This window comes from Ctenopharyngodon idella, chromosome 3, assembly GCF_019924925.1.
Source record: "Ctenopharyngodon idella isolate HZGC_01 chromosome 3, HZGC01, whole genome shotgun sequence".
In the NCBI taxonomy this organism is placed as follows: Eukaryota; Metazoa; Chordata; class Actinopteri; order Cypriniformes; family Xenocyprididae; genus Ctenopharyngodon; species Ctenopharyngodon idella.
In genome coordinates, this window is record NC_067222.1 from 34,016,749 (window position 1) to 34,039,134 (window position 22,386).

The window sequence follows — 22,386 nt, forward strand, 5'->3', positions numbered from 1 at the left end:
TCAGTGATGAAATTGTTGAGGTTTAACCACAGGGCAAAAAAACCCAGTGTAGCAAAATCAATGTCATTTTCATCCACTCACTTGCTTCACACTGTAATGAACAGGTCAGCAAACAACCACCTCGTCTGTCTGTCTCTCTTGTGGAAATTTTGATATCATTATTCTTGTGTCTGTGTCTCCAGGCATGGGAGGCACTAGATCTGACTAGTGTTTCTGATACAGGGCTGCGGAAACCAACATAATTAGACAAAACCGGGATGAGCGAAAGGAGTTGACAAAATCTAGCCCCAAGAAGTTTTGTCATTATGTTCTTCCTGTCACTGACGCTCCATCAAGGGATGAAAGTCGACACATCTTCCCCCAGGCCTCAAGCTGTTACCATACTATAAGAGTGATGGTATTTGCTTTCATAAAACCACAATTGCTGCATGATTCATGTTTCACATTAATGATGAATGGGATTGAGGTTTACATTAATAGCTGCCATTTAAACGGCTTTATGGAGCAGATTTCTGAATGCAGAGATCTATGGGAAGAATAGCCTACATTAATTCACATTATTTAAGATTAAAGCTGGTTACTAATTGCGGTTCACATTCTAATATAAACATTCGGCCCTTCCTTACAAAAACTTAACACTATAGTTTCTACCAAAATACAGGGCATTATTTTTGTACAGGACACAATTTTATGAGCCTCAGCCAGCCACACAATACTACAACGCAGTGTTTATCAATCAGTTTATGTTTTATGTCTCATCTTCATTAAATTCGATCACTTTTAGCATTTTATAATATCTGCATTATTCTGTTATTAGAAATGAATAGTGTCTGTAGAAATGCCTTTTTATGTAGCCTTTAGAGAAGTTAATAGAGAACTGTAGGCTATGAGAAAAGGGTAAAATATTTTTGTCAAATTTGATTCACAGATGTGACACAATGTATTCCTTACAGACTATATATTAGGATTAATGAACACCATCTTTGTTTTATGTCCCCTCAAATAAAACAAATTATTAATTTAACTTTAATTTTCGCTAAATATCTTATAGCCTAAATAAATGTAAATGGTTCTATAGTAAAACCAAACCCTTGTTTTTGATCCTTGAACAATAGATTAAAATATGTATCAGGACTATTCTTCAATCAGATATATGGACATGCCTGTAGTAGGCTATGTTTTCTTTTGTTTATATGATTGCAGTTCTGAATGTAATTTGACTTTGTTTTGGTCTGTTGTACCATGAATGAATGAATAATACGATGTTGAATACCATTCGCCACAGCTGGCGCTGTTCTCTCCTCTAGAGTGTTTTTTTTACAGTCAGGCAGTTGAGAGGGCGCCTAAAAGAGGTCCTTTTTCTTGGTGACGTGTATGCTTGACGGCGATATGTGAAACTAAACAAAACGGATGATAAAACATTGCATAACTTTCGATTAGAGGCTTTTAAATTTTATTTTTTACCGTGTTTTTGGTGGCGCCTTTAACCATCACTGAAAATGGAGATGCTTTACCATCAGACCAATAAGTGAGTTTGTTCATTCTTCTGATAATTTTGAAATAAATTAGCTGGCTTACAAGTAAACTGAACTGTTAGCCTAAATGCTGAATGTTTTCATAAGTTCGGTACAACATGTAACAAATAAAAGGCTCTTTGAAATCTGTTGTATGGAAATGTGATAAGCTGTTTGGTCTGACAGCATCCGTTAATTGAAGATGTTGCTTTGCTTTCTCTTTTTTTATTAATCTATTTTATTTTTTTGGTTGATATTATGCTTAATTATGGCATCTCAGATGTTTAGTGTGCAAAAAGTGAGGTTAAACTATAAGGTAAGACATGTATAATGCTATCATCTGTCTGACAGCAGAGACATCACACTAAATAGCGGGGCATCCATATGAACCTGAAGTGCCCTAATGTCTCTAACAACAGCGAATAATGACTTTCTTAATGTAGTGTGTTTAACCCTCTCTCTCTTCTCACACATCCGTGTCTTTCACTGCCAGACAAATTCAGGAGGTTCAGTCTCAGATGGGACGACTGGAGACAACAGACCGACAGTCAGTCCACTGTAAGTGTGTGTGTCTGTCTGTGTGTGTGTGTGTGTGTGCGCTTACAATAGCTTGAATAAAGATACCCATTCCCACAGAGACGATAGGATACAAATAAGACACATACCTTTAAACCTTTACCTTTATGGGCTGGTTTCACAGACAGGGCTTAGATTAAGCCAGGATTAGGCCTTAGTTCAATTAGGGCATTTAAGTAGCTTTTATAATCGTACCTTAGAAAAAAAAAATTAGACAAAACAATGGCTCTGACATATTTTCATATATATATATATATATAATAAAGTGCAAGTTGCTTTCAGTTAAAACAGCTCAAACATGCATTTTAGTCTGGGACTAGCTTAAGCCTTGTCTATGATTGTCTATGGGCAGTTTGGTTTATGATTATGAATATGAATTTCATCCCAAAGCTGCTTCATTATTTGTAATGTTTCTATATACAGTCTACATACAGTGTACTATATATATAGCAAAATCTTAACTGCTAAATGCAACTATAAGGCATTAAGATATTATAAACATTAACATCATGATTTTTTTTGTAAAGCTGCTTTTGAAAATTGACTTTACTTATAAATCTGGACATGACCAAGTGTATACCAGTTGTTGTATAGGCCATACCAAGTATTTATTGTACCAGAATGTCAATATTGTAGCACTACATTGACTGTAAAACATATTTTTGGTCTGCCCAATGTCATGAGACAACGATTTTTGAGACTTATTTCGTATCTTCCTACTCTGAACTGTTTGATGGTCCTGCACTCAGAAATGAGTTGTTTCTGTGGCAGTGCCCATAACTATGCACATTTTTTGTTTATATTTTAATCACTACATAAATTCACATCTTTATTCTCTTGCAACATATTGAAGAACTGAGAAAGCGCACCAGGTAACACCAGTTATAATAATGTGACATATAACCAGTCCCGATCAGAAGCTGTCCTAGGCCTTGTTTACACCTGTGTACCGATATAGCTCTGAAATTTGTGTGGTTACATGTGTTTTCCACGACCTCCTAATGTAATTTCAAAAATGTATGGACCCCATTCACACCAGTATTTTTCACTTGTGATCGGATAACCTAGATGTAAAACCACATGTAAACTAGGTCCAGCCGATCTACTTCGAGCAGCAGGCAGAGTCATTTGTGGTGCCACTGACCAGCTGATTGTTCTGTAGAGGTGGAGCTCATGCAGAGAGCCAGGCTGGTGCCATGGCAGGAAGGACAGGGAGGAGTGATGGGGTGGGGGGCATGGAGAATGGATGCTGGACAGGAGGGCGAGAAGTGTGGAGTGGTGTGGTTTGTGTGTGTTTGAGGTGGTGTTGTGGCTCTGTGGTGAGTCTGAATAAGATAACCGTCTCCTACCCATACTGATGACATCATATGAGATGTCATAGGCGGGAAGGATGCGTAACATATGCATACGTTCGTCTGTGTGAAAGCGACTGTGAGATTGCATTGTCTCAGTGGGTGGGGGTCAGGGCAGACTGTTTGATAAAACTTTCCCACCAGTCTGTGGTTCTCTCCAAGCAATCTGCACTCATTCCCAATCTGTGGATCTGCATGTCAGTGCTCGATTCCATCTGTACCTGTTATTTATTTAGTGCTACATTTTAATGTATTTACAATTGTAGCATTTAAAATGGCTAATTTTAGCTTTTAGTGTTTTGATTTTAAATTTACAAAATAATATAGAAATTTTATATCTGCCTTTTATCATTATCAGACATAACATAATTATTACTATTGGCCAGAATTTAAATATTTGTGAATTCTTATTTTTAAGAGATATGTATGTGTATATATATATATTTGTGTGTGTGTGTATGTATAATATATAAATTGAAAATCAAAACACTAATTTTACTCATTGTTTCATAATTATTTGTATATACAATATCGTATATTTGGGGACATTATTTTTTTTAATTTATTTAAAAATTAATTTTATTCAGCAAGTATGCATTAAATTGATGTAAATTGACATTTAGACATTTATTATTTTAAAATGTTTTTTATTTCAACTAGCCAAGAACTACTTCTGTTTGAACTTTTTGTTCAACAAAAAAATCCTGAAAAAAAATGTATCATGTTTTCTGCAGCACAACTGTTTTCAACATTGATAATAATAAGAAATGTTTATTGATCATCAAATCATCATATTAGAAGGATTTCTGAAGGATCATGTGACACTGAAGACTGGAGTAATGATGCTGAAAATTCATAATTAATAAATTACATTTTAATATATATTAAAATAGAAAAAGAGTTATTTTAAATATTAATTATATTTCTGAATATTATAGTTTTTCCTGTATTTTTGATCAACTTGAATGGTAACGTATGTGAAGTAATTTTGTGATGTATTGTTTTGTGTACTTATATTTTCTGATGCTTGTGTTTCTTGCAGTACTTGAGAATGAACTTCAAGCCAGAATTGATCAGATCTTTAATCAGCTGGAACGACTCGAGATACTAGCCAGTAAAGAGCCGCCAAACCGACGCCAAAATGCCAAACTGTGAGTGCATCAGTAAAAATATCCACTAGTGCCTTCTTGAATCAAGTCCTCGTCTTGATCAGAGGTTGGTCTCTAAAGAATTGTCAACTAGAGCAAAATATCCTTCTTGTCAGTAGATTAAATTGGAATCCAATTTGATCATTAACCACACACAGATAGCAGTCCAGTATGTGAGTAAGTGGAAGCTGGACTATAGACTGCCTCAACGTTGTAGGTTCAAAGAGCAGAAGATTCATAAACTACCACAATCGTGTCCACCATGGGAAGCTAAGTTGCTCTTGGAGGATTTTCCCTGTAGTAAATACATAATGTAAGTTGCTTTGAATAAGAAAGCCACTGCCAAATGAAGAATAATGTGATGTGATGTGAGGTGATGACGGTTAGGAGTGTTTGTGTTGTGTGCTCGCCCCGTGGCAGTGAGATCCAGTGAAAACATTCCATCTGCAGTCACGTCATCACCAACATTCCTGTCGTGTGTGGCAAAGCCTGGCTAAAGCACTACACAAACACACCTGAGGCCAACACACCTGTTACACTCTCTCACAAAACACTGAATATCATACAGATGCTTCCTGAAGAGTGCCTGTATGACAATGTGCATGTATGACCTCAAACACTTTACACAGAAACAACATAATCTTCTCACAATCCAGGTTAATGTTGGTAAGTTAGTCTAACAATGGGAATCCTTGTTGTAACGGAGGGAGCTTCTATAATTTGAGTGATTGTTAGACCTATATCTATTCTAATACATACATGTTTTTTTGTATTTGGTCAAAACAAGTGAACAATAAGGATTTTGTATGTTGGCCCAGTCAGCCCATTAGTTCATTTTATATATATTTTTTTAATAATTAAAAATATATTTAAAAAAAAAAAAAAAGAATTGTAATGAATGAACTTTTAAAAAGACATGTTATTGTTAGCATATTTGCATATTTTTATTCATTTATATATTTTATTTTTTTTTTATTTTTTTTTTTTTTGATAAGGAACAATATTTTTGATAAAAAACAATATTTTTGATAAGGAACAAAAAAAAAAAAAAAAAAAAAAAAAAAAAAATATATATATATATATATATATATATATATATATATATATATATATATATATATATACACATATATACACATATACACACACACACACACACACAGTCAAACCAAAATTTGTGTCAAACTGTGTCAGAAAAAATTAATCTTAATTATGTCAGATAACACTTCAGCAAAACATGGTCAGGTCAAAGTGTCTGAATAATTTTTAGTCCACTGTATAAAGAATTTTTGGGTATAATATGTCACAGTTTATCCTCACTTACATAAATGAACTATAGTGTTCTGCACCCACTAGTAAAAATATATCAAAAATATAAAAAATGTCTGAATAATTTTGGTTTGACTGTGTGTGTGTGATATATATATATATATATATATATATATATATATATATAGTAACCATTTTACTTTTTTTTAAATTATTCTTTTAAATATATATATTCTAAAAAATAATTTAAAAAAATGTAAAATTGTTACTATATATAATTTTCTACAAATAAATGTTACTTTCAGCAGTGTGGTTATTATTAGAAATATACATTTATATTAATTACTTTTATTAATAATAATATTGATATAATAATAATTTTAATAGTATTTTTATAATTTTTAAATTTAATTTTAACAGTCATTAAAACAGTCCATGTAAATATATATAAAATCATCACTAATAAATATAAAAAGATTTTTTTGATTATTTTTCAATAATAGCTGGACACATTTCCAATAACTGGTCTGAAATTCTCCTTCACTAGTTCTGAGCCTTTGTATCATCCTTACCGTTGAGCCCTGAGTGGTGTAAATAAAATGTGAAAATTTTGATTCAAAATTAATTTTTTAGCTGTTACTGAGAGCAAAATCTCTTTATACTTAAATGAGCAGGTACTTTACAGCTATTGCATCAGACAATCCCTGCTGGCTGCTGTGTGGTCCAAAAGACACTCACTGTGTTTTTCTTTCTGTAGGCGTGTTGATCAGCTAAAGTATGATGTGCAGCATCTTCAGACAGCCCTGAGGAACTTCCAGCACAGACGTTACGCTCGCGAGGCTCAGGAGAGAGAAAGAGAGGAGCTCTTGAGCCGAAGCTTCACAACAAACGTCAGTAGACCACACACGTTCTTCTGCATAGTTTTTGCCCAAACTGTTTCACTATCACTCATCAGTCTATAAACATAACATCACACTACAAAGAAGGCATGATTTTCACAGTGCTGTGTGCTTTTTTTGTGTAGGATGCAGACACCTCCATCCCTATTGATGAAACCCTGCAGTTTAATAGCAGTCTACAAAACGCTCACAGAGGAATGGACGACCTGCTGGGCTCAGGCTCCAGCATCCTTAATGGCCTGAGAGACCAGAGGAGCACGCTTAAGGTCTGTGTGACAGAGAATACAGGGCGGATTTCATTGGAGACCAGGAAGGGGAATTTTTTTATCCTCTTATCAGGGTGTTTCTAAACATTTCAAATAGTGCTTGACTGATTGCTGATAAAGCGCCGATGGCAGTTTAATGATAGCCAAATGAAGTGTATACAAGATTGAGGAAAAACAATACATCGATTGATCCATTTAAAAGTAAATAACTGTTTAACAGTAGGTGTTTGAGGCAGTGATATTTTAGCATTATTTATATGCTATTATATTAGTTATTCACATTTTAAATTAGCTTTTAATGTTAGTTTATGCTTTAGTATTTCTATTTAGATTTATTTTATTTCAGTTTTAGTTTTTCATCTATTATTTATTATCTTATTTTATTTCAGGGCAGGGTTCCTACGCAGTTTGGAAAAGTATGGAATTTGATTTGTGTAATTTCCAGGTCTGGAAAAGTATAGAAAAAAGAAAACAGAGTAGGGAAAAATATTTGTGTTTCCAGACTATTGCCCTTATTCAGTTTTCTGAAATACAAAATGAAGAATTTCTAAAAATAAATGTATCATACAAGCAGAGTGTTTAGTGATTAATCAGGCAGTAAATAATCAAGCAGGTCTCTTTTGAACTTCACCAAACGAATGTACTTGTGCCACTCAAATCAGCAATGGAGAAAGGAGCAAACAATCATCTAAATCAGAGTACTTTGCTGTTTGGTGATCGTGCAACATCAAATCACGATTACAGTATCAAACTGATGTGTCAAAGGTGAATATATGTAGGTTATAAAGCGTTTAAGGTTTCTTCTCATCATGTAAACGTCATCACTTCGAGAAAACCAATGAAGAAAAAACAGAATATAGAAAAATATTTACAGATGACTACTATATTCCACAAATAATGCTGTATGAACTGTATATATGTTAAATATGGTCTGAAAAATTGTATGGAAGGAGGTTTGGAAATTTGAGTCTGGAATTTTGAAATGGAAAATATTTTAGTTAACAATAACAACACTGGTTTGAGGTCATGCATGCACATACAGACGATGACTGTGTGTTTCCAGGGAGGAGTATGTGCTCTTCCTGAAGCTCCTCTGATTATCACAGAGCGTGAGAGACCGTCCCTGACGGTGGTTTTGGGGAAATGGGGGGTGATGTGTACCTCAGATATTTTACTACGTAAATGACTGTTTCTGTTGCTCAGTGTGTTAAAAAAACGCTATTAAGAAATCTGCAGATTCTTGGTAACATCTTGTGCCTTCTTTTTTTTTTTCTTAGGGTACCCATAAAAAGATGTTGGATGTCGCAAACATGTTGGGTTTGTCGAACACGGTCATGCGTTTGATTGAGAAGCGAGCAACACAGGACAAGTTCATCATGATGGCTGGAATGCTGGCTACTTGCTTTGTCATGTTCCTGGTGGTTAAATACCTTAGCTGAACTTTCCCAGCTTTAGCCGACCTTGCTCCTTGATCCTGTCAGTGGCTCATTACGGTTTTCATGGCACATGCACCACATCATGAAAACTGCAGATGTGTGCTGAACGAAGTCACACAACTGCTTTGCAGGATGACTGTCAGTATCTTCACAAATCTTTTGTGTCTCTATTTCTTTATCTACTGTGTTTTAAAAGACATTGAATTATTTCATAACTTTCTGCTCATCTGATTTTCAAATAGGCAGTTTAAACACATTAGTCTCTGCTAAAGATCAGTCCTCCTGTAGTTCAGTTTGGTTGTTGCTGATGGTGTCAGAGCAAATAGACATTAAAATGTACTTTAAAGTGGTCTGTTATCTGGCTCTTCATCGCCATCTTTTGGAGAACAAACCAAAAATGTTTGGTTATTTAATACTGATTTTGTACTGTACTATTCCTAACACTTCAAACCTGTAAATACAGATTCTTAGAAGTTTTTGTGCAATAAACTCGTCGCCCATATACATCCAGCTGCCCTAAAATGTAAAACTGTTAAACTGTCTACGCCTGGATCTAAGCAGGAGCCACAGCCCCCGGCAAACAGGAAATGAGACGTCTTATTGGACATCTGCTGCATGGATCTTGACGCTCTGTGTGCGCACATTCACACACGCTCAGGACCCCAGCAGCAGAATCCTCAACAATGTCCTCCTGGAACAGTCATGTATCATTTTTGTTTTTGCCACTGTTGCTGAAATTCATGTGCTGTTGACCAAGATACCATCAGCTCCTAATATAGACTTAATCATTAGTTTATTTTAATTATGTTCATAGTAATGCTCAATCATGATTTTTTTTGTGCGTGAAAATGTGATAAAAATTATGTGAAAGTAGAAAAATTGTCACCTGCAGTTCTTTTCCAATATAGTTTAGGAAAGGATTAGAAAGACAAATGCACAGTTAATGCTTATATTTGATCAAACACGTATTTTAAGGTATTAAAAACCCGCCTCTGTAATCCGACAAGCAGGCCGCACTTGTAATTGAAAGATAATGACATTTAATATAGATAATTACTTCTTCCTCTATATAATTCCTGGTGAAAACTTTGCAACAAGACTCAATCTATGGCGAGTGATTTACCATCCAACAGTACCATCTAGTGTTTGAAACCAACAGCTGTAAAATTGACGTCATTTGGGTGAACTTCATTGTGGCATTAAATTAGGGTTTGTTTTAACCAAACCCTTAGTAATTATATCACTAAAATCTACCTATAATAAAGATAACATTGTTACAAGTTCAAGTCAATTTATATGGATTTCAAAATTTGAAATGCCTTAGTTTGTTTGACTAGTAACACTGACAAAAGGTTATTAATCAGTAACTGGACATGGCCAATAGAACCTTTCATAGTGGGTCAGGATAGGCTACTTTTATTGTCATGTGACTGGCTAAACAAAGACTATTATTTTATCAGGTTGTTTCTGCATATAGCACAGATGACCTTGCAATTTGATTCACTTGTTGCCTTTTTCTGATGGCTTGCAGCTGGTTTTGCACTTCCCGGAGTTCAGTGCAAAGTGAACAGTGAGGAACAGGTCATGGTGGTTTGCAAAACAAAATAGCCTCACGTTAAAGTGCCATTTTATTTATTTGCATTTCTATATCTTCCTGTTTTTTTAAGTGCAAACTTCATGTCCTGCTGATGTTCAAACCAAGGCTTTTTTGGAATGTTATTAGAAGTTAACCTAAATCTTAATGCAAAGTTATGCAGCTGTAGTATAAGGGTGGTTTGCTTTAGGAACATTTTTATTCAATGAAAAAAGGTTTTAGTACTATTTTATATAAACACGGATAAAAAAATAATCATACCTGTACACCAGAATTACAAGTCAAAGTTTTTATTTGCTGATGCATCAAGGAGGAATAAAAAAAAGCTAATGTCATTGCTGCCATTTACAGTACGTCACCAAAAGTTGCGCCACATTCTGTCCCCTCCACTGTCCAAACACACTCCTGACCTCTGTAGTACCAGCCCTGATTCATGTTTACATATGCTTTTTTCCCCCATTTTTAATTTCATTATTTTTTTATTAGCATTTTAAATGGGTGTTACAAACCTTTATTTTACAGTTTCACTACATTAAATTTATTTACATTTAACTAATTGTACAGAAAGAAAACATTTTCCAAAAACAAAAATAATAATTTAAAATCAAATAGAAAATAAAATTATTGCAGAATCATACAGTTGTTACAAGATGCAAAAACAGCATCTCAATGTACATTTTTTTTCAGTGCAAGATTTCACAATTTCAATAAGGGATGGGAACCTTCAAATCCCAAAGTGTAACTTGTTATACAGTTTCAACTGCCTGTGACATTATAAAAACTTTTGACATCAACGTGTGTGATGTCTCTTTCGTCCACTATTTTCAGATAATTTATATTGATTTACAACCAATCAGCAAAAATAGCTTAACACTGTTGAGTGCTGAGTATGGCTTTTATTTTATTTCATCTTGTTCATGTTTCGTGATACCCTTTAATCAGAGTATAGTACAATGGTTTTTGATGATTGGTGTGCTGAAAATGACCAAATATGATAATCCTACAGCAAACCAATCATCAGTTTATCACAGCCTGGTTTCTGAATAGCAGGCTTAAGTGTATCTTTGCATATTCATACAATGTGTTAATTCTTAAACTCTGCAACTTTCATGAATGCTTAGTACACAAAAAAAACAAAATCTCCAAAAGTGACCCTTAAAGACCACCCATTATCAACTGTATACAACCACGCTAAAAGCCCACAACAAAGATCTTGATTATGGCTTCAGCAAGTGAGCTTCTGGATACAAGAAACACGTCAGGAAAAAAAACAAAAATTTGACATACCATACAAAATGAAACAATACGCCAGTGGTTTCCTAGTTGTAAGATCCATGTCTTGGCCTATAAACCAACTCATACTCCTTGTGTTACATACCTTAACCAACCAACCTAGCTCCTGGTTCAGGACATACAATTTCATAACATTGCAATCTCAAAAGGCAGACAAGATCTTATTCTGTCCTCGATTTAAATGCAATCCTAAACAGCCCTGTTGAGGTCACCCTAAGGTAGCAGAGGACGTAGAGGACAGAGGAGGACTATGGGTCACCAGACTGAGCCACCCATTAGCTAAAACTCTTCAGCTTTACACGCTGCTTGGCCAGGCCTTCTCTTTGAGAGAAGCTGGACTTTCAGGAGCCATGGTTTGGAGGGTGCTGAAGGTCCTGCCCTGAGAAGATAGGATGCAGAAGTGGGTGTAGCTGTAGGGCAGCCGCTGCCGCAGCAGAGGCTGGCCGAGGGGCGAAAAGCGTTGGGTAGAGGGCAGCATGGGGGATGTGGTGTAGAGCAAGAGGGGTGTGATGAAGGGCAGAGGCTGGTATAATATGTATGGGCTGGCCTGAAAGGAAGGCAGTGTGGTGGGCTGGAATCAGGCCAGTGTGTCCTAAAGAGTGACCCAGTGAATGGCCCAAAGAATGGCCCAGTGGTGACAAGGAGATAGGGGTTAGATGATGTTGAGGTATGTGGTGCACCTGGGCTAGCTGGGCATGGGCAGGGTGGGGATGATGTGGATTATGGGGATGAAGGCCCATGGCAGCAGCGTGGTGTTGCAGGATGGCGTGCTGCACTGTGGTAATAGAGGTAGCAGAAGCTGCAGAAACTGTAGGTTGCTGGATGTGGATAGGCTGCAGTGCAGCTGGTGGTGGTGGCGGTGCAGGGGCAAGGTTAGCTGCTGCTGCCAAGTTAGCTGCCGCTGCAGCAGCTGCAGCTGAGGGGAAGCTCTTCACCTGCTTGGCCAACAGTTGCTGTTGAATGTGCTGTTGAGCTGCTTGTTGCAACTTGCTGTATTTCTCCATTTCCTCTGGGGTAAAGGTGATTGGTTGACTTTCTAAAGGTGCAAGACCATCCTCTTCAGCTTCCATGCCCATGTCCCCATCCTCCATTGTGGGAGGGGGGTAACCAGGGTAGGCGTGCATAGAAGGCTGCGGTCCCATCTCGGACCCCATTAGATGCCCGTCCAACATGGGGTTACTAGGGTCTTGTCTTGGCTCACCTTGGTATTGTGACATCATCATTGCTGGATCCTGCTCATATTGTGGCTGAGACTCATGAAGGGCTGGAGGGTCTGAGGGTGGATGTCTAGTCTCCTCGGGCACTGCAGCATTTGATACAGCCTCCTCCAATTGCTGCTTTTGTTGTTGTTGCTGTTGCTGTTGTTGAACTGGTGGCTGAGGTGGAGGAGGAGGTGGGGGAAACTCACGAATGGGTTCTACCAGGATCACTTCATTACTATCGGAATTTTTCCCCTGTTCAGACTTTTCACTCTCGGTTAAACGTGTAAGAGGAAGTAATGTTGGCTTCTTTCCTGCTTGGAGCTTGCCAAAAAGAGACAACATACTTTTGTTTCCAAGGGCAGGGGGGAGCTTGGGCCCAAAGTATCCCTGTGGAGGGTCCTTGATCTTGATGCCTGTCTTAGTGCCAGTACCAGAGTCATCCCCTCCTTTTCGAGATTGGATTTTCTCCAAGAGTTGTCGAGCTGTGAATGAATTTCGATGTTCTGCAGCACCTCCACCCTCCTTTGAGGAAGCTCCACCACCACCTCTAGTTCCTTGTACAGATGAAGAATTGCTGTTTCGGGATTGTGTGCGGGAAGAAGACCTAGGAGACTGGGAACGGTAGATTCGCGATCGGTTGAAATCCCGTCGCCGTGTTGAGCTGTCAGATCGCCGGCTGTGTCCATGTCGATGTGGAGAGCCCTTGGTGGAGCTAGATGAACGACTGGCAGAGCTACGGCTGCGACTGTAGCTGCTGCGTCTGTAGGAACGGGCGCTGCTACTCCTACTACTACGACTGGAGCTGCGACTACTGCTCCGTTGGTGTCTCCGCCGATGATGTTTCCTGCGGCTATGTGAGCGTGAACGTGAACGCGAGTCTTCCTCTGAAGAAGATGAGGAGTAATGTCGCCTGTGAGATCGCCCACTATCACGCCTCTCATAGTCTGAGTCTGAGGAGGGTATTCTTGATCTGTGGCGACGTTCTTCATCACTGTAGTCACTGTAACTGTCTGAATAGCTATGGCTACGGCGACTGTAAGCACTGCTCCCTGCTGAGGAACGCTCGGAGCTACTTGAGTAGGATCGACTGCGTGACTTTTGTCCTCTGTGGCGTCTATGGTTGTGGTCTCCTCGACGAGACGACCTACTACGTGATCGTCCAGAATCATCACTGCGGTGTCTGCGCTGCTCACGTGGTGGTGTGGAGCGACGGCGAGCTGGTCGAGAACGTTGAGAGGATGATCCTCCATCCTCCTCACTGTCACTGCTTGGAGGTCGACCTCCACTTAAGCTCTTTTGGGCTGAGGCAGAGCAGGAGGCAGCAGGTGTATTGGTGTCAGATTTAAGACGTTTAGTACCATTGTGTTCCTCTTTAGAGCTAGGTTTTCCTGCACTGCTTTCCTCAACTCCAGACAACTGAGACATTTTGTGGGACCGTTTTCTCTTTCCTCCCTCAAGGGATGTGCTTACTCCTGATGACTGAGCAGTGGATACTCCATCTTTGTCATCCTTGTCTTTCTCTTTTTCCTTACTGCCACCTCCCTCTGCTTCAATTTCATCAGTGCCACGTGGTTTATTTTTGCTTTTCTTTCTTTTATGTTTCTTTTTCTTTTTTGCTTTCTCTCCTGGTGTCTCATTCTCTAACTCCCCCTCCACTGCTGCTTTTTCTTTACGTTTGGAACGCTTGCTTGACTTCTTGTGTTTCTTCTTCTTTTTCTTTTTCTTAGACCCTGCAGACACATCTTCATTACTTTGTAATTTCTTCTCATTGTTCTCACTCTCAGCACCCTCCCCTTTCAATAAAGATTGTTCTTTTTGAACAGTACTGGGTCCTGCAACCGATGTAGCAGTGCAAGTCTCTCCACTAGTGTCAGGAGTACTGTCTGTGTTTTCAGGCTTAGAACCCTCTTGTCCATCAGTGCTAACTGCCTTGGTAGGTTTGCTGTTTTTGCTTGCCCAGTTTCCTTTGTTTCTTGACAGTTTGAAGTCAAAGTAAAGAGGATTACAACTGTAGGAGAGAGATGGCTGAGCCTTAGTAAATTCCAACAATTCAGAAGGCCATTGCAAGGTAGTGCTTTCATCCTTACTTAGCACAGGAAAGAAAGGCCCAGTTGGCATGCGGGGACCTGTGTCTGGTGACTCTGATATCCCTTGCTTGGCATCAGCTGGTTGGCACAAGCTAACTACTACTGCTGTATCACTTTGCCCTGCAGCTGTACTACTTGATTCTTCCTCTGTGTTCACTTTAGCTAATGTGGGAGAGGGATTTGAGCTTTGTGCCTGTGCAGGTTCATTCTCAGGGTCTTTTTCAGATGTGCAGCTGCTGACTTTGATATGTTTTTGCTCTCCAACATTACCTGCTGCTGCCTTCTCATCTTTTGCTCCATCCTCATCCTCCTTGCTATCACACTGGTCTGTAGCCTTCATGAAAAGCAGAAACTGGAAATGGGGCTTGACCCGACAATGTGCAGGAGGTACGTAATGGTAATACTGTGGCTCCTGTCCAGAGTAACCTTCCTCCTTTTTCATCATCATCTTCAACTTGTTCAAAGTGGAGGCCAGGGTTCCTCCATCATCTGGTTGTGACTGCTCTTCTTCACCCTCACCCTCACCCCCACCCCCACCCCCACCCCCACCACCATCTCCTCCTCCTCCTCCACCCAATCCTCCTCCTCCTCCACCCAATCCTCCTCCTCCTCCTGCTTGGGGGATATCAGTGGTAGATGCTACACCTACATCCTCTCCTCCAGTCTTTTCTCCTCCCTCTTCCTGACCTTCTTCTCCTTCCACTGTCTCTTCACCATGGTCTGCAAAGAAAGCTGCAGCTGTCTCAAGTTTGACTGGGGCTTTCTTAGCAAAAGAGAAGGAGACACTGACTTTGGGAGCCTGTGAGCCTCCAGAGGGTGTTGGAGAAGAGCTAGTCTTGTTAAACCCAAAGCTGATGGTAGGGCCTGTTCTAGGGGAGCCTTGACCACTAACACTACAGATTCCCTTATCTTCAATAGCCTCTGTGTTGGTATCCACTGTCATAGGCACACCATCCATGGAGTCTTCCCCCTTTTCTCCATCTACTGCCACTGTGGTGGTTTTAAACATAGGGCCACTACCAGGGACACTGTAATATAAATTAAAGAATGAGACCATTTGCTACAACTGGCAAAACTTAGAAGACAGACTCAGAATTTTACTTACTGGTCTTGCTGTTTCCTCTGTTCGGCCAGTTCATGAAGCCGCCGCAGCATCCTCTCCTGTTTTCTGCAATCCTTTTTAGAACGAGAAGACACATTCCGAGCATACTCCCTCTGCTTCAGCTCCTTCAGTCTCTGTAGGATTAGACAGAGAGGAATAAAAACTTCCTGAAAGTGTTACAATCTGGAGCTGCACATCTGAAAATTATGACATGTTCAAATGTTGTTCAGTATAGTCATGCCTATGTGAATCTCTCCTACCTGCTTGTGTGCATGATCGTAGGAGTTGATATGATTGTCAAACTCCTGATGTTTCTGGTATTGCTTATCACACAGTTCACAGTAGAAGTTGGCCCTCAGTTCCTCTAGAGCTTTAGCAATGGCTTTTTCCTTCTCTGCATAATCCTACAAAACACAGAACAACATATCATGAAACATTAATTGGAATCAGGTTGATTGGGTGTGGAAAACTGACTTGCATAGACAACTTTTGGTATATCAACATGTTAATGTACTGTACATGTAGGATAGTTTGTCAGGGAAGACATCAAGTGAGAAAGAGACAAATTAATTATAAGCATGCTTATAACCTCAAATGGCTTTAGAGAGAGAGACACACTCCACTTAGGTTACCCACAGTTATCCTCAATGATGTTTTTGTATGTTTGTTTGTATGTGGTTGAGCTCCAGTGGAACAAGAGAAGCTTTGTATCCATCCAAGAGAAGTGACTGTGACAAATCAATCTCAAACATTCACTGAATTTTAACTAGATAAGACTTGCGTTTAATCTATGACAAATTAGGGAATTGGGAAGAACTGTAAGGAAAGAGAAATTACATGTGTAGGTTTGACAGAAATGTTTAAGACTAACAGAAAAAGGCAATGAACCTTGTTGCCGTCATAGAATTTCACCTTGTATTTTTGACGCAGTTCCTCTGTGTCTTCTTTTTCCACTTCCAACACCCGGCGCTTCTCTGTGGCATCTTCTGCATAGTCCAGCTGTGGGCACACGTGCACACAGAGATTAGAAGAGCATACATTAAAATTAACATTCATTATGAAAAGAAAGGACAAGCAACAATGTTCTCACCTCCATTTCCATTCGCCCCATTCCCATGACGTCATATTTGAGGACGATGGGCACTGGGTCAGTTCGTCCTATGAGGTTGGGGGCGAGAGGCAGAGAGAGACATAGGACAGAGGTTAGACTTTTGTTCAGATATAAGAGAAAACTCGGGGCGGGACAGCCTGCTTAGAGCACAGGGTGCTGGGTTAGAGAGACTGCCTTCAAGTGCAAGAGACCAGAAAGCTACAGTGAACCAAACTCTAGCCATTCTCACAGCTTCATGTGCAGCTCTCCTCTAAAAGGCCATTCCAGGTGCTGCAATATGACTAACTAAGGCTAGTTTAATCATTTACTGTTTGAGTTTGCTGCCAATTTATTTTGTAATGAACTGCATACACTGAAAAAAGTACAAGCTGCTTCCACTGAAAGAAGCAAGGGACAGAAAACAAGAAGGGGAATGGTTGGACTGAAGTTTTCACTGAGTTTGCCGCAGTGTCCCTACAGTGGCCTGCTTAAGGGCCTGTCTTATTTCTCACTTACTTTCTTTCTCACTTTCTGTTATCGCCCTCCCTCTCTTTTTAGCCAAGTCTCAATGCAGTATGGATTGTGTTCAGTCCAACTCATGTTTTTAACGTTGGGTTGCCAGGAGTATTTAAGAGAGGGAGGAGATATCAGCATTCACTGCATCTTTTCACAGTACTGCGACAACACTGACTACCAGATCCAAAGTGTGTGTCTCATAATATTCTCCTCTTTACACACATTTATCTAGGTCTAAACCCTTTCTGAGCTGCTCAACTTTCCTACCTGGCTGCAGGCCACACCTGGATGCAAATGAGGCTTATGTCCTATATGATATCCTGAGATAGTACTTTCTTTTACTGATAGTCATAGCCTGTCATATGTTTTATATACGCAAGCTGTGAAAAGACCTAGATCAGAGGAAAAGTAACATCAGAAAAAATGAACACAAATCAGAATGAAACAAAAGAAAAAAAAGACAATCAAAACTACATTGAAGATTGACACATAATTGCTTAATCCACTCATAACCAGCCAAACGAAGCAGAGAGAGAGAGTGAGAGAAAGAAAGAGAGACACAGGGAGTGAAAGACGGAGAACAGAGAGAATAAGGACACAAGCACTGAGCTACAGCAGCAGTGTGACGTCAAAGGCCAGAGGTTGCCATGGTGACAGTGCAGGGTTGGGGAAAGGATGTACTTACCTGGGAGAGTGTGGGGATGGGGTGGGGGTGGCAAACATACAGACACAGAGACAGGAAAGGGTGGGGGGGGGGGTTCAAATAAAGGAGAAAAGGCACAACAACAGAAGTCATACTAATTTGCGGCTGCACAGGCTAGCACCATGGTCACAGTCAATCAGACTCCAATCAATCGTTTGGATTTCAGTTTTTTTTCTGTCAGTCTTCCTCTTTTTTGTCAATTTTTTGGGGGGGGGGAAGTTGTTCAAGTTTTAAAAGCAGGATCAGTTCATACCCCTGGGCTGATGTAAATGACAAAAGGCAAGAAATAATTGTGAATAACATCAGGAGCCACTAGGAATGCTAGGAATTTAACAACAACAAAAAAAAAAATTATATTCGTGATTTTTTTTTTACAATTATTTAACCATTAACCATGTACATTACAATTATGTGATGCCATTGAAATGCTGATTTGAAACTGACAATTTTTTTTTTTATTTAGACAAAATGGTATGCATTTTTCAATATTGACCATACCATGAAAATAATTCAGTCCATATTTTATTATCAGTTTAAAGATAAATAACCTTTGCCTATTACTTGTTTGAGAAACTTTCAAAACCGAGTAAAACAAGCAAGTATAGTTGACTTTATTCTCACCCTGCTGAACTAACAAAAGAAGAATATACCTTTCAAATTTCTCTAAATAAAAGGAATTAAGGCATCAGTAGTGCAAATACATTTTGAGAAATCTGTGTTTGAGTCAACAAAAATAACATTAAGTCCTATCCCTTGAGCAGAAAGAGATGCATTAAAGTTTGGATACTTGAGAGTGTCTAATTTGTGGCAGAGAGGACTGGAGCTTCAGCCCAGTGGTATAATTGTTCCTGTAATAAAGGGATAAAGGAGCATGTATGGAACAATAAGAGCCTGAAGGGATTCCAGCCCCCACCAGAGTCTCCGGGAAAGTGCACTGAGGTATTCATACTACCACCAGGGTGCACAAGAGAGTTTATTAACAAAACAGAGAAACTGTATTTAATAAATGAGCTTCATTTGAATTAGATACTTATTTATGTATCTGGTTATAGTGTCTTAACATTCTACCATAAATAATCAAAAACATGGAATGTCTTATATGTTCCTGTAATGATTAGCATTGATTATCTCAGAGGTTAGAGTATGTCTGAGAATTTTCCCTAAAAGGTAGGGGGGAATCCCAAAATCAGGCCTCAAAATCAACTATTCTTTTCCCTTCCCAAACAATCAGTCATTGGGAACAATGTGAGGTCAAGCATTATGCATTCCAGTGAAAGAACATAACGAGACTGGACGAAAAGGGTGCAATGCAACAAAAAAGGGGAAGTGAATCTAAATATCCCCCAAAAAACTGAAAACAAACAGAATGAGAGTGTTCTAGAAGAGTGCATATTGAACACTAAGAGACGGGCAGCAGAATGAAGACTAATACAAAGAGAGGTAGAGACAGTTTAAGCCTATTAAACACTGGTGCTCTGATGATGAGAGTCATATCAAAACAAGAAATGGGGGAAGTAAAATAAAAAAAATAAATAAAAAAAAAATTAAAGAATAAATCAAAATAAAATAAAATAACCAATTCAATCAGGGGTAAAAATAACATTTACCACTAAGTTTACCATCAGCACAACATGGCCAGGATCATAATGCTGCAAAAAAGAAACACCAATTGGTTAAGCAGGAAGATTGAGGCACAAAGAGAGCGTTCAGGGGTAAGGGGTAAAGGGTTAGGGGTTGGGTTTGGGGGCAGGGGCTTTGGTGTACCCCCTACCAATGGGCCTGGGTGATTACAGAGATACCCTCTCACCATCCCTGACTCTCCTCCTCTTTACTGCTCATTTCTGGTACTATAATTTCAGGCTTTTGGGTTCCCCCACGACAAAGCAAGGAGGAGTTTCCCCTCTCTTTGATGATTGTCTTTCAACAGAAATGTATCAAACCATCACTCAATCCATAAAGGAGCACTCAACTCCCCGTTTCCCCCCTTTCTCCAATCCCCATGCGGGTCCAAGTCTCCACGTGAATGTGTTTCTGAGACAGAGAGGCAGTTATATACATACTTCATCACGCAGCTGTACGAGCTATGAGAAGCATACGCTGTGAGTGAGCTTTTAGCAGCGCATCGTTCTTATCGGACTCTGGCTTCTTTAGAGGACTAGATCTGTTTCATAGCCATTTTCATCTCACTATTTATCTAGAATCAACTCCAATCAGTTTTGTGGTCTCTTGCGTTGCTTAAAACTCAGCTTCACAAGACTGTGTCTCTACAGCCAGCATGCTCTGCAGGAGAGGGGGAAGGAGATGGGTCAGGTCAGGTGAGGCTTTCACAAGTAAGTACATTTATAAGAGGAGAAGTGGGATGCAGGTGGGATGGTGTGAAGACTTCTCCCTGCAAGCTAAAACACCTGAGCCCCCACCCCTTTGTTTTGGTGACACATACACACACACTCTCAACACATACAATTTCCACTCCCACATGTACCACATGTGTACATTCACTTCACAAAAGTGGACGCAGGCAGATAGACCGATCGAAGGCGGAAGGAGGGGGAGAATGGGCGGGAGATTGAGGCTCATTCTGGCAAGCCATTCAGGGGAATCATGGGAAAGAGGCAGAATCATGTTCACAGCCAATCAGAGGGCCCCATCTCATGTTCTCAGCCAATCAAAACACCCCCATCGCAGCCAAACAAACATTAAACTAATATATACAAGTACTATTCTAACATGGGTGAATTCTGAACAATCAAGAGAAAAAAAAAAGGGCAATTAATTTCTACAAAATGTTCACTGATTCCATTTTGGTATGAGTTTCAAATCGTAGCGCTGGTATTTTGAGCAGAGAGCGTTTAGTGATTGTAAGCATATATAGAGAAGAACTAAGAGAGGCCGTTAGGCTACACTGTAAAAGGGGGAGAGTTATTTTGTATTATTTACAAGAAAAAAAACATCCACACGCACACACACTCTTACTCAAACATACACACAAACATACAGTGGGGGAGGTCCTACAAACCTTACCTAAAAAACAAGAGTAAAAAAAAAAGAAAGAAGAGTAAAAAAACAGAGTCAATACAATGGAAACTCAAAGCATTTGGGGAGACATTTCAGTAAATTCACACTCAGTACCAAGGCTCTTTCCAAAAGATAGAGAGAAAAGGAAAAGGATAAGGTTCAAACACCATGGCATGAGCACCAGAATGGGTGAACAGGCGTGTGTGTTTGTTTGTGTGTGGGTTTGTGTATTTATGCAGCCAAGTCTTTTGCACTAAGAGTGAGTGTTTTCAAATAATTCCCAACATGACCACTTGACTGGGTCAAAACACACATACGCATGGTCACCTTCTTCTGAGAAACCTTGAGTCAGTTTCTCTGAGGATTCCACAAAAGCAATCTGCCATGTAATTTGGTGTACATGCTTTCCACAAGCTCTCACTCTACCCCTCCCCTAATTTCTCTCCTGCAAGATGGAACTAATCTACTTCCTAAAGCTTGCTAGAAGCTCCAGGATTTTATCTGATCTGGAAAATCTCTTTCACTGCAAACAAACTTCAGACACTCCGTCTGCTCTGTGTATTAAACACAAACAGCATGATGAAAGGAAGACGACAACCAAGAAAGGACAAAACTCTGATCTTTGGAGTGTCTTGCCAACAGATGGGCGGTGCCAGGGAGCATTCCTAATCTGTCACACACTTGACTTGGCTGGGATGACAACCTCTGGCTATGGCTACTTCCTCTGGGTTCTCCGCAGTGCGAGTTCTAAGAAAGCAGCCAATGGAGTGTGAGTTGCTACAGCAAAGGCCAAAAAGAGAGCTGCCGTTCTGGTTTCTGCTGTCACCGCTTAGGGAAACGGTGACTCTGTGTAAAGTAGTGCTGGCAATATAATATTAATCAATATGGTGAACATCACAATGATTTTATTGTGATTAAATAGGCCCTACTGCAATGTGTGATTAAGAGAGCGAAATGGAGATATTTTGAAATTGACTTAAACCTCAGCAGCAAAAATAGCTATGCAAAAAAATGCTAGTTTTAAGCCATTTCAGAGCAAATATATATTTTGAACAATATACTAACAGTCTGTACACCATTCAAAAGTTTGGAGTCTGTTTTTAAGAAGTTTTTAAAAGAAGTCTCTAATGCTTAACAAGGCTGCATTTATTTTAATCAAAATATTTTACTGTTTTTACAGTATTTATTACAACATATTTTGTAACAATTTAAATGTCTTTACTGCCACTTCCAATTAATTTAATGCATCATTGCTACATAAAAGTATTAATTTCTTTCAAAAAAAAGTATCCTGCTATTTTGTTATTTTTCTTACTATGGTTGA

General features: G+C 39.2%; 2 protein-coding genes across 9 annotated transcripts in view; one reads left to right on the forward strand and one right to left on the reverse strand.

The window, feature by feature from the left end:
• The first annotated feature begins 1,332 nt into the window (after nucleotides 1-1,332).
• On the forward strand, nucleotides 1,333-8,964 carry gosr2 (golgi SNAP receptor complex member 2). Its single transcript, XM_051887449.1, has 6 exons — nucleotides 1,333-1,528; nucleotides 2,008-2,072; nucleotides 4,485-4,593; nucleotides 6,617-6,749; nucleotides 6,884-7,024; nucleotides 8,302-8,964. Exons 1-6 carry the CDS (start codon nucleotides 1,500-1,502, stop codon nucleotides 8,461-8,463), a joined length of 639 nt encoding a protein of 212 aa, XP_051743409.1. The 5' UTR covers nucleotides 1,333-1,499; the 3' UTR covers nucleotides 8,464-8,964.
• A 1,364-nt stretch (nucleotides 8,965-10,328) lies between these two features.
• Nucleotides 10,329-22,386, reverse strand: part of gpatch8 (G patch domain containing 8) — a 36,971-nt gene continuing 24,913 nt past the window's right edge. For 4 of the 8 annotated variants that reach the window (XM_051887429.1, XM_051887432.1, XM_051887431.1 and 1 more), the window contains 5 exons: nucleotides 16,829-16,896; nucleotides 16,651-16,737; nucleotides 15,999-16,142; nucleotides 15,742-15,872; nucleotides 10,329-15,664 (listed from right to left, as the gene is read on the reverse strand). In XM_051887429.1, coding sequence (XP_051743389.1) covers nucleotides 11,689-15,664; nucleotides 15,742-15,872; nucleotides 15,999-16,142; nucleotides 16,651-16,737; nucleotides 16,829-16,896 — 4,406 coding nt within the window. In that variant the 3' untranslated portion in view covers nucleotides 10,329-11,688. Of the gene's footprint in view, nucleotides 15,665-15,741; nucleotides 15,873-15,998; nucleotides 16,143-16,650; nucleotides 16,738-16,828; nucleotides 16,897-19,654; nucleotides 21,069-22,386 lie in introns of all 8 variants that reach the window. The other 4 variants (XM_051887437.1, XM_051887435.1, XM_051887436.1 and 1 more) reach the window with 2 other exon arrangements.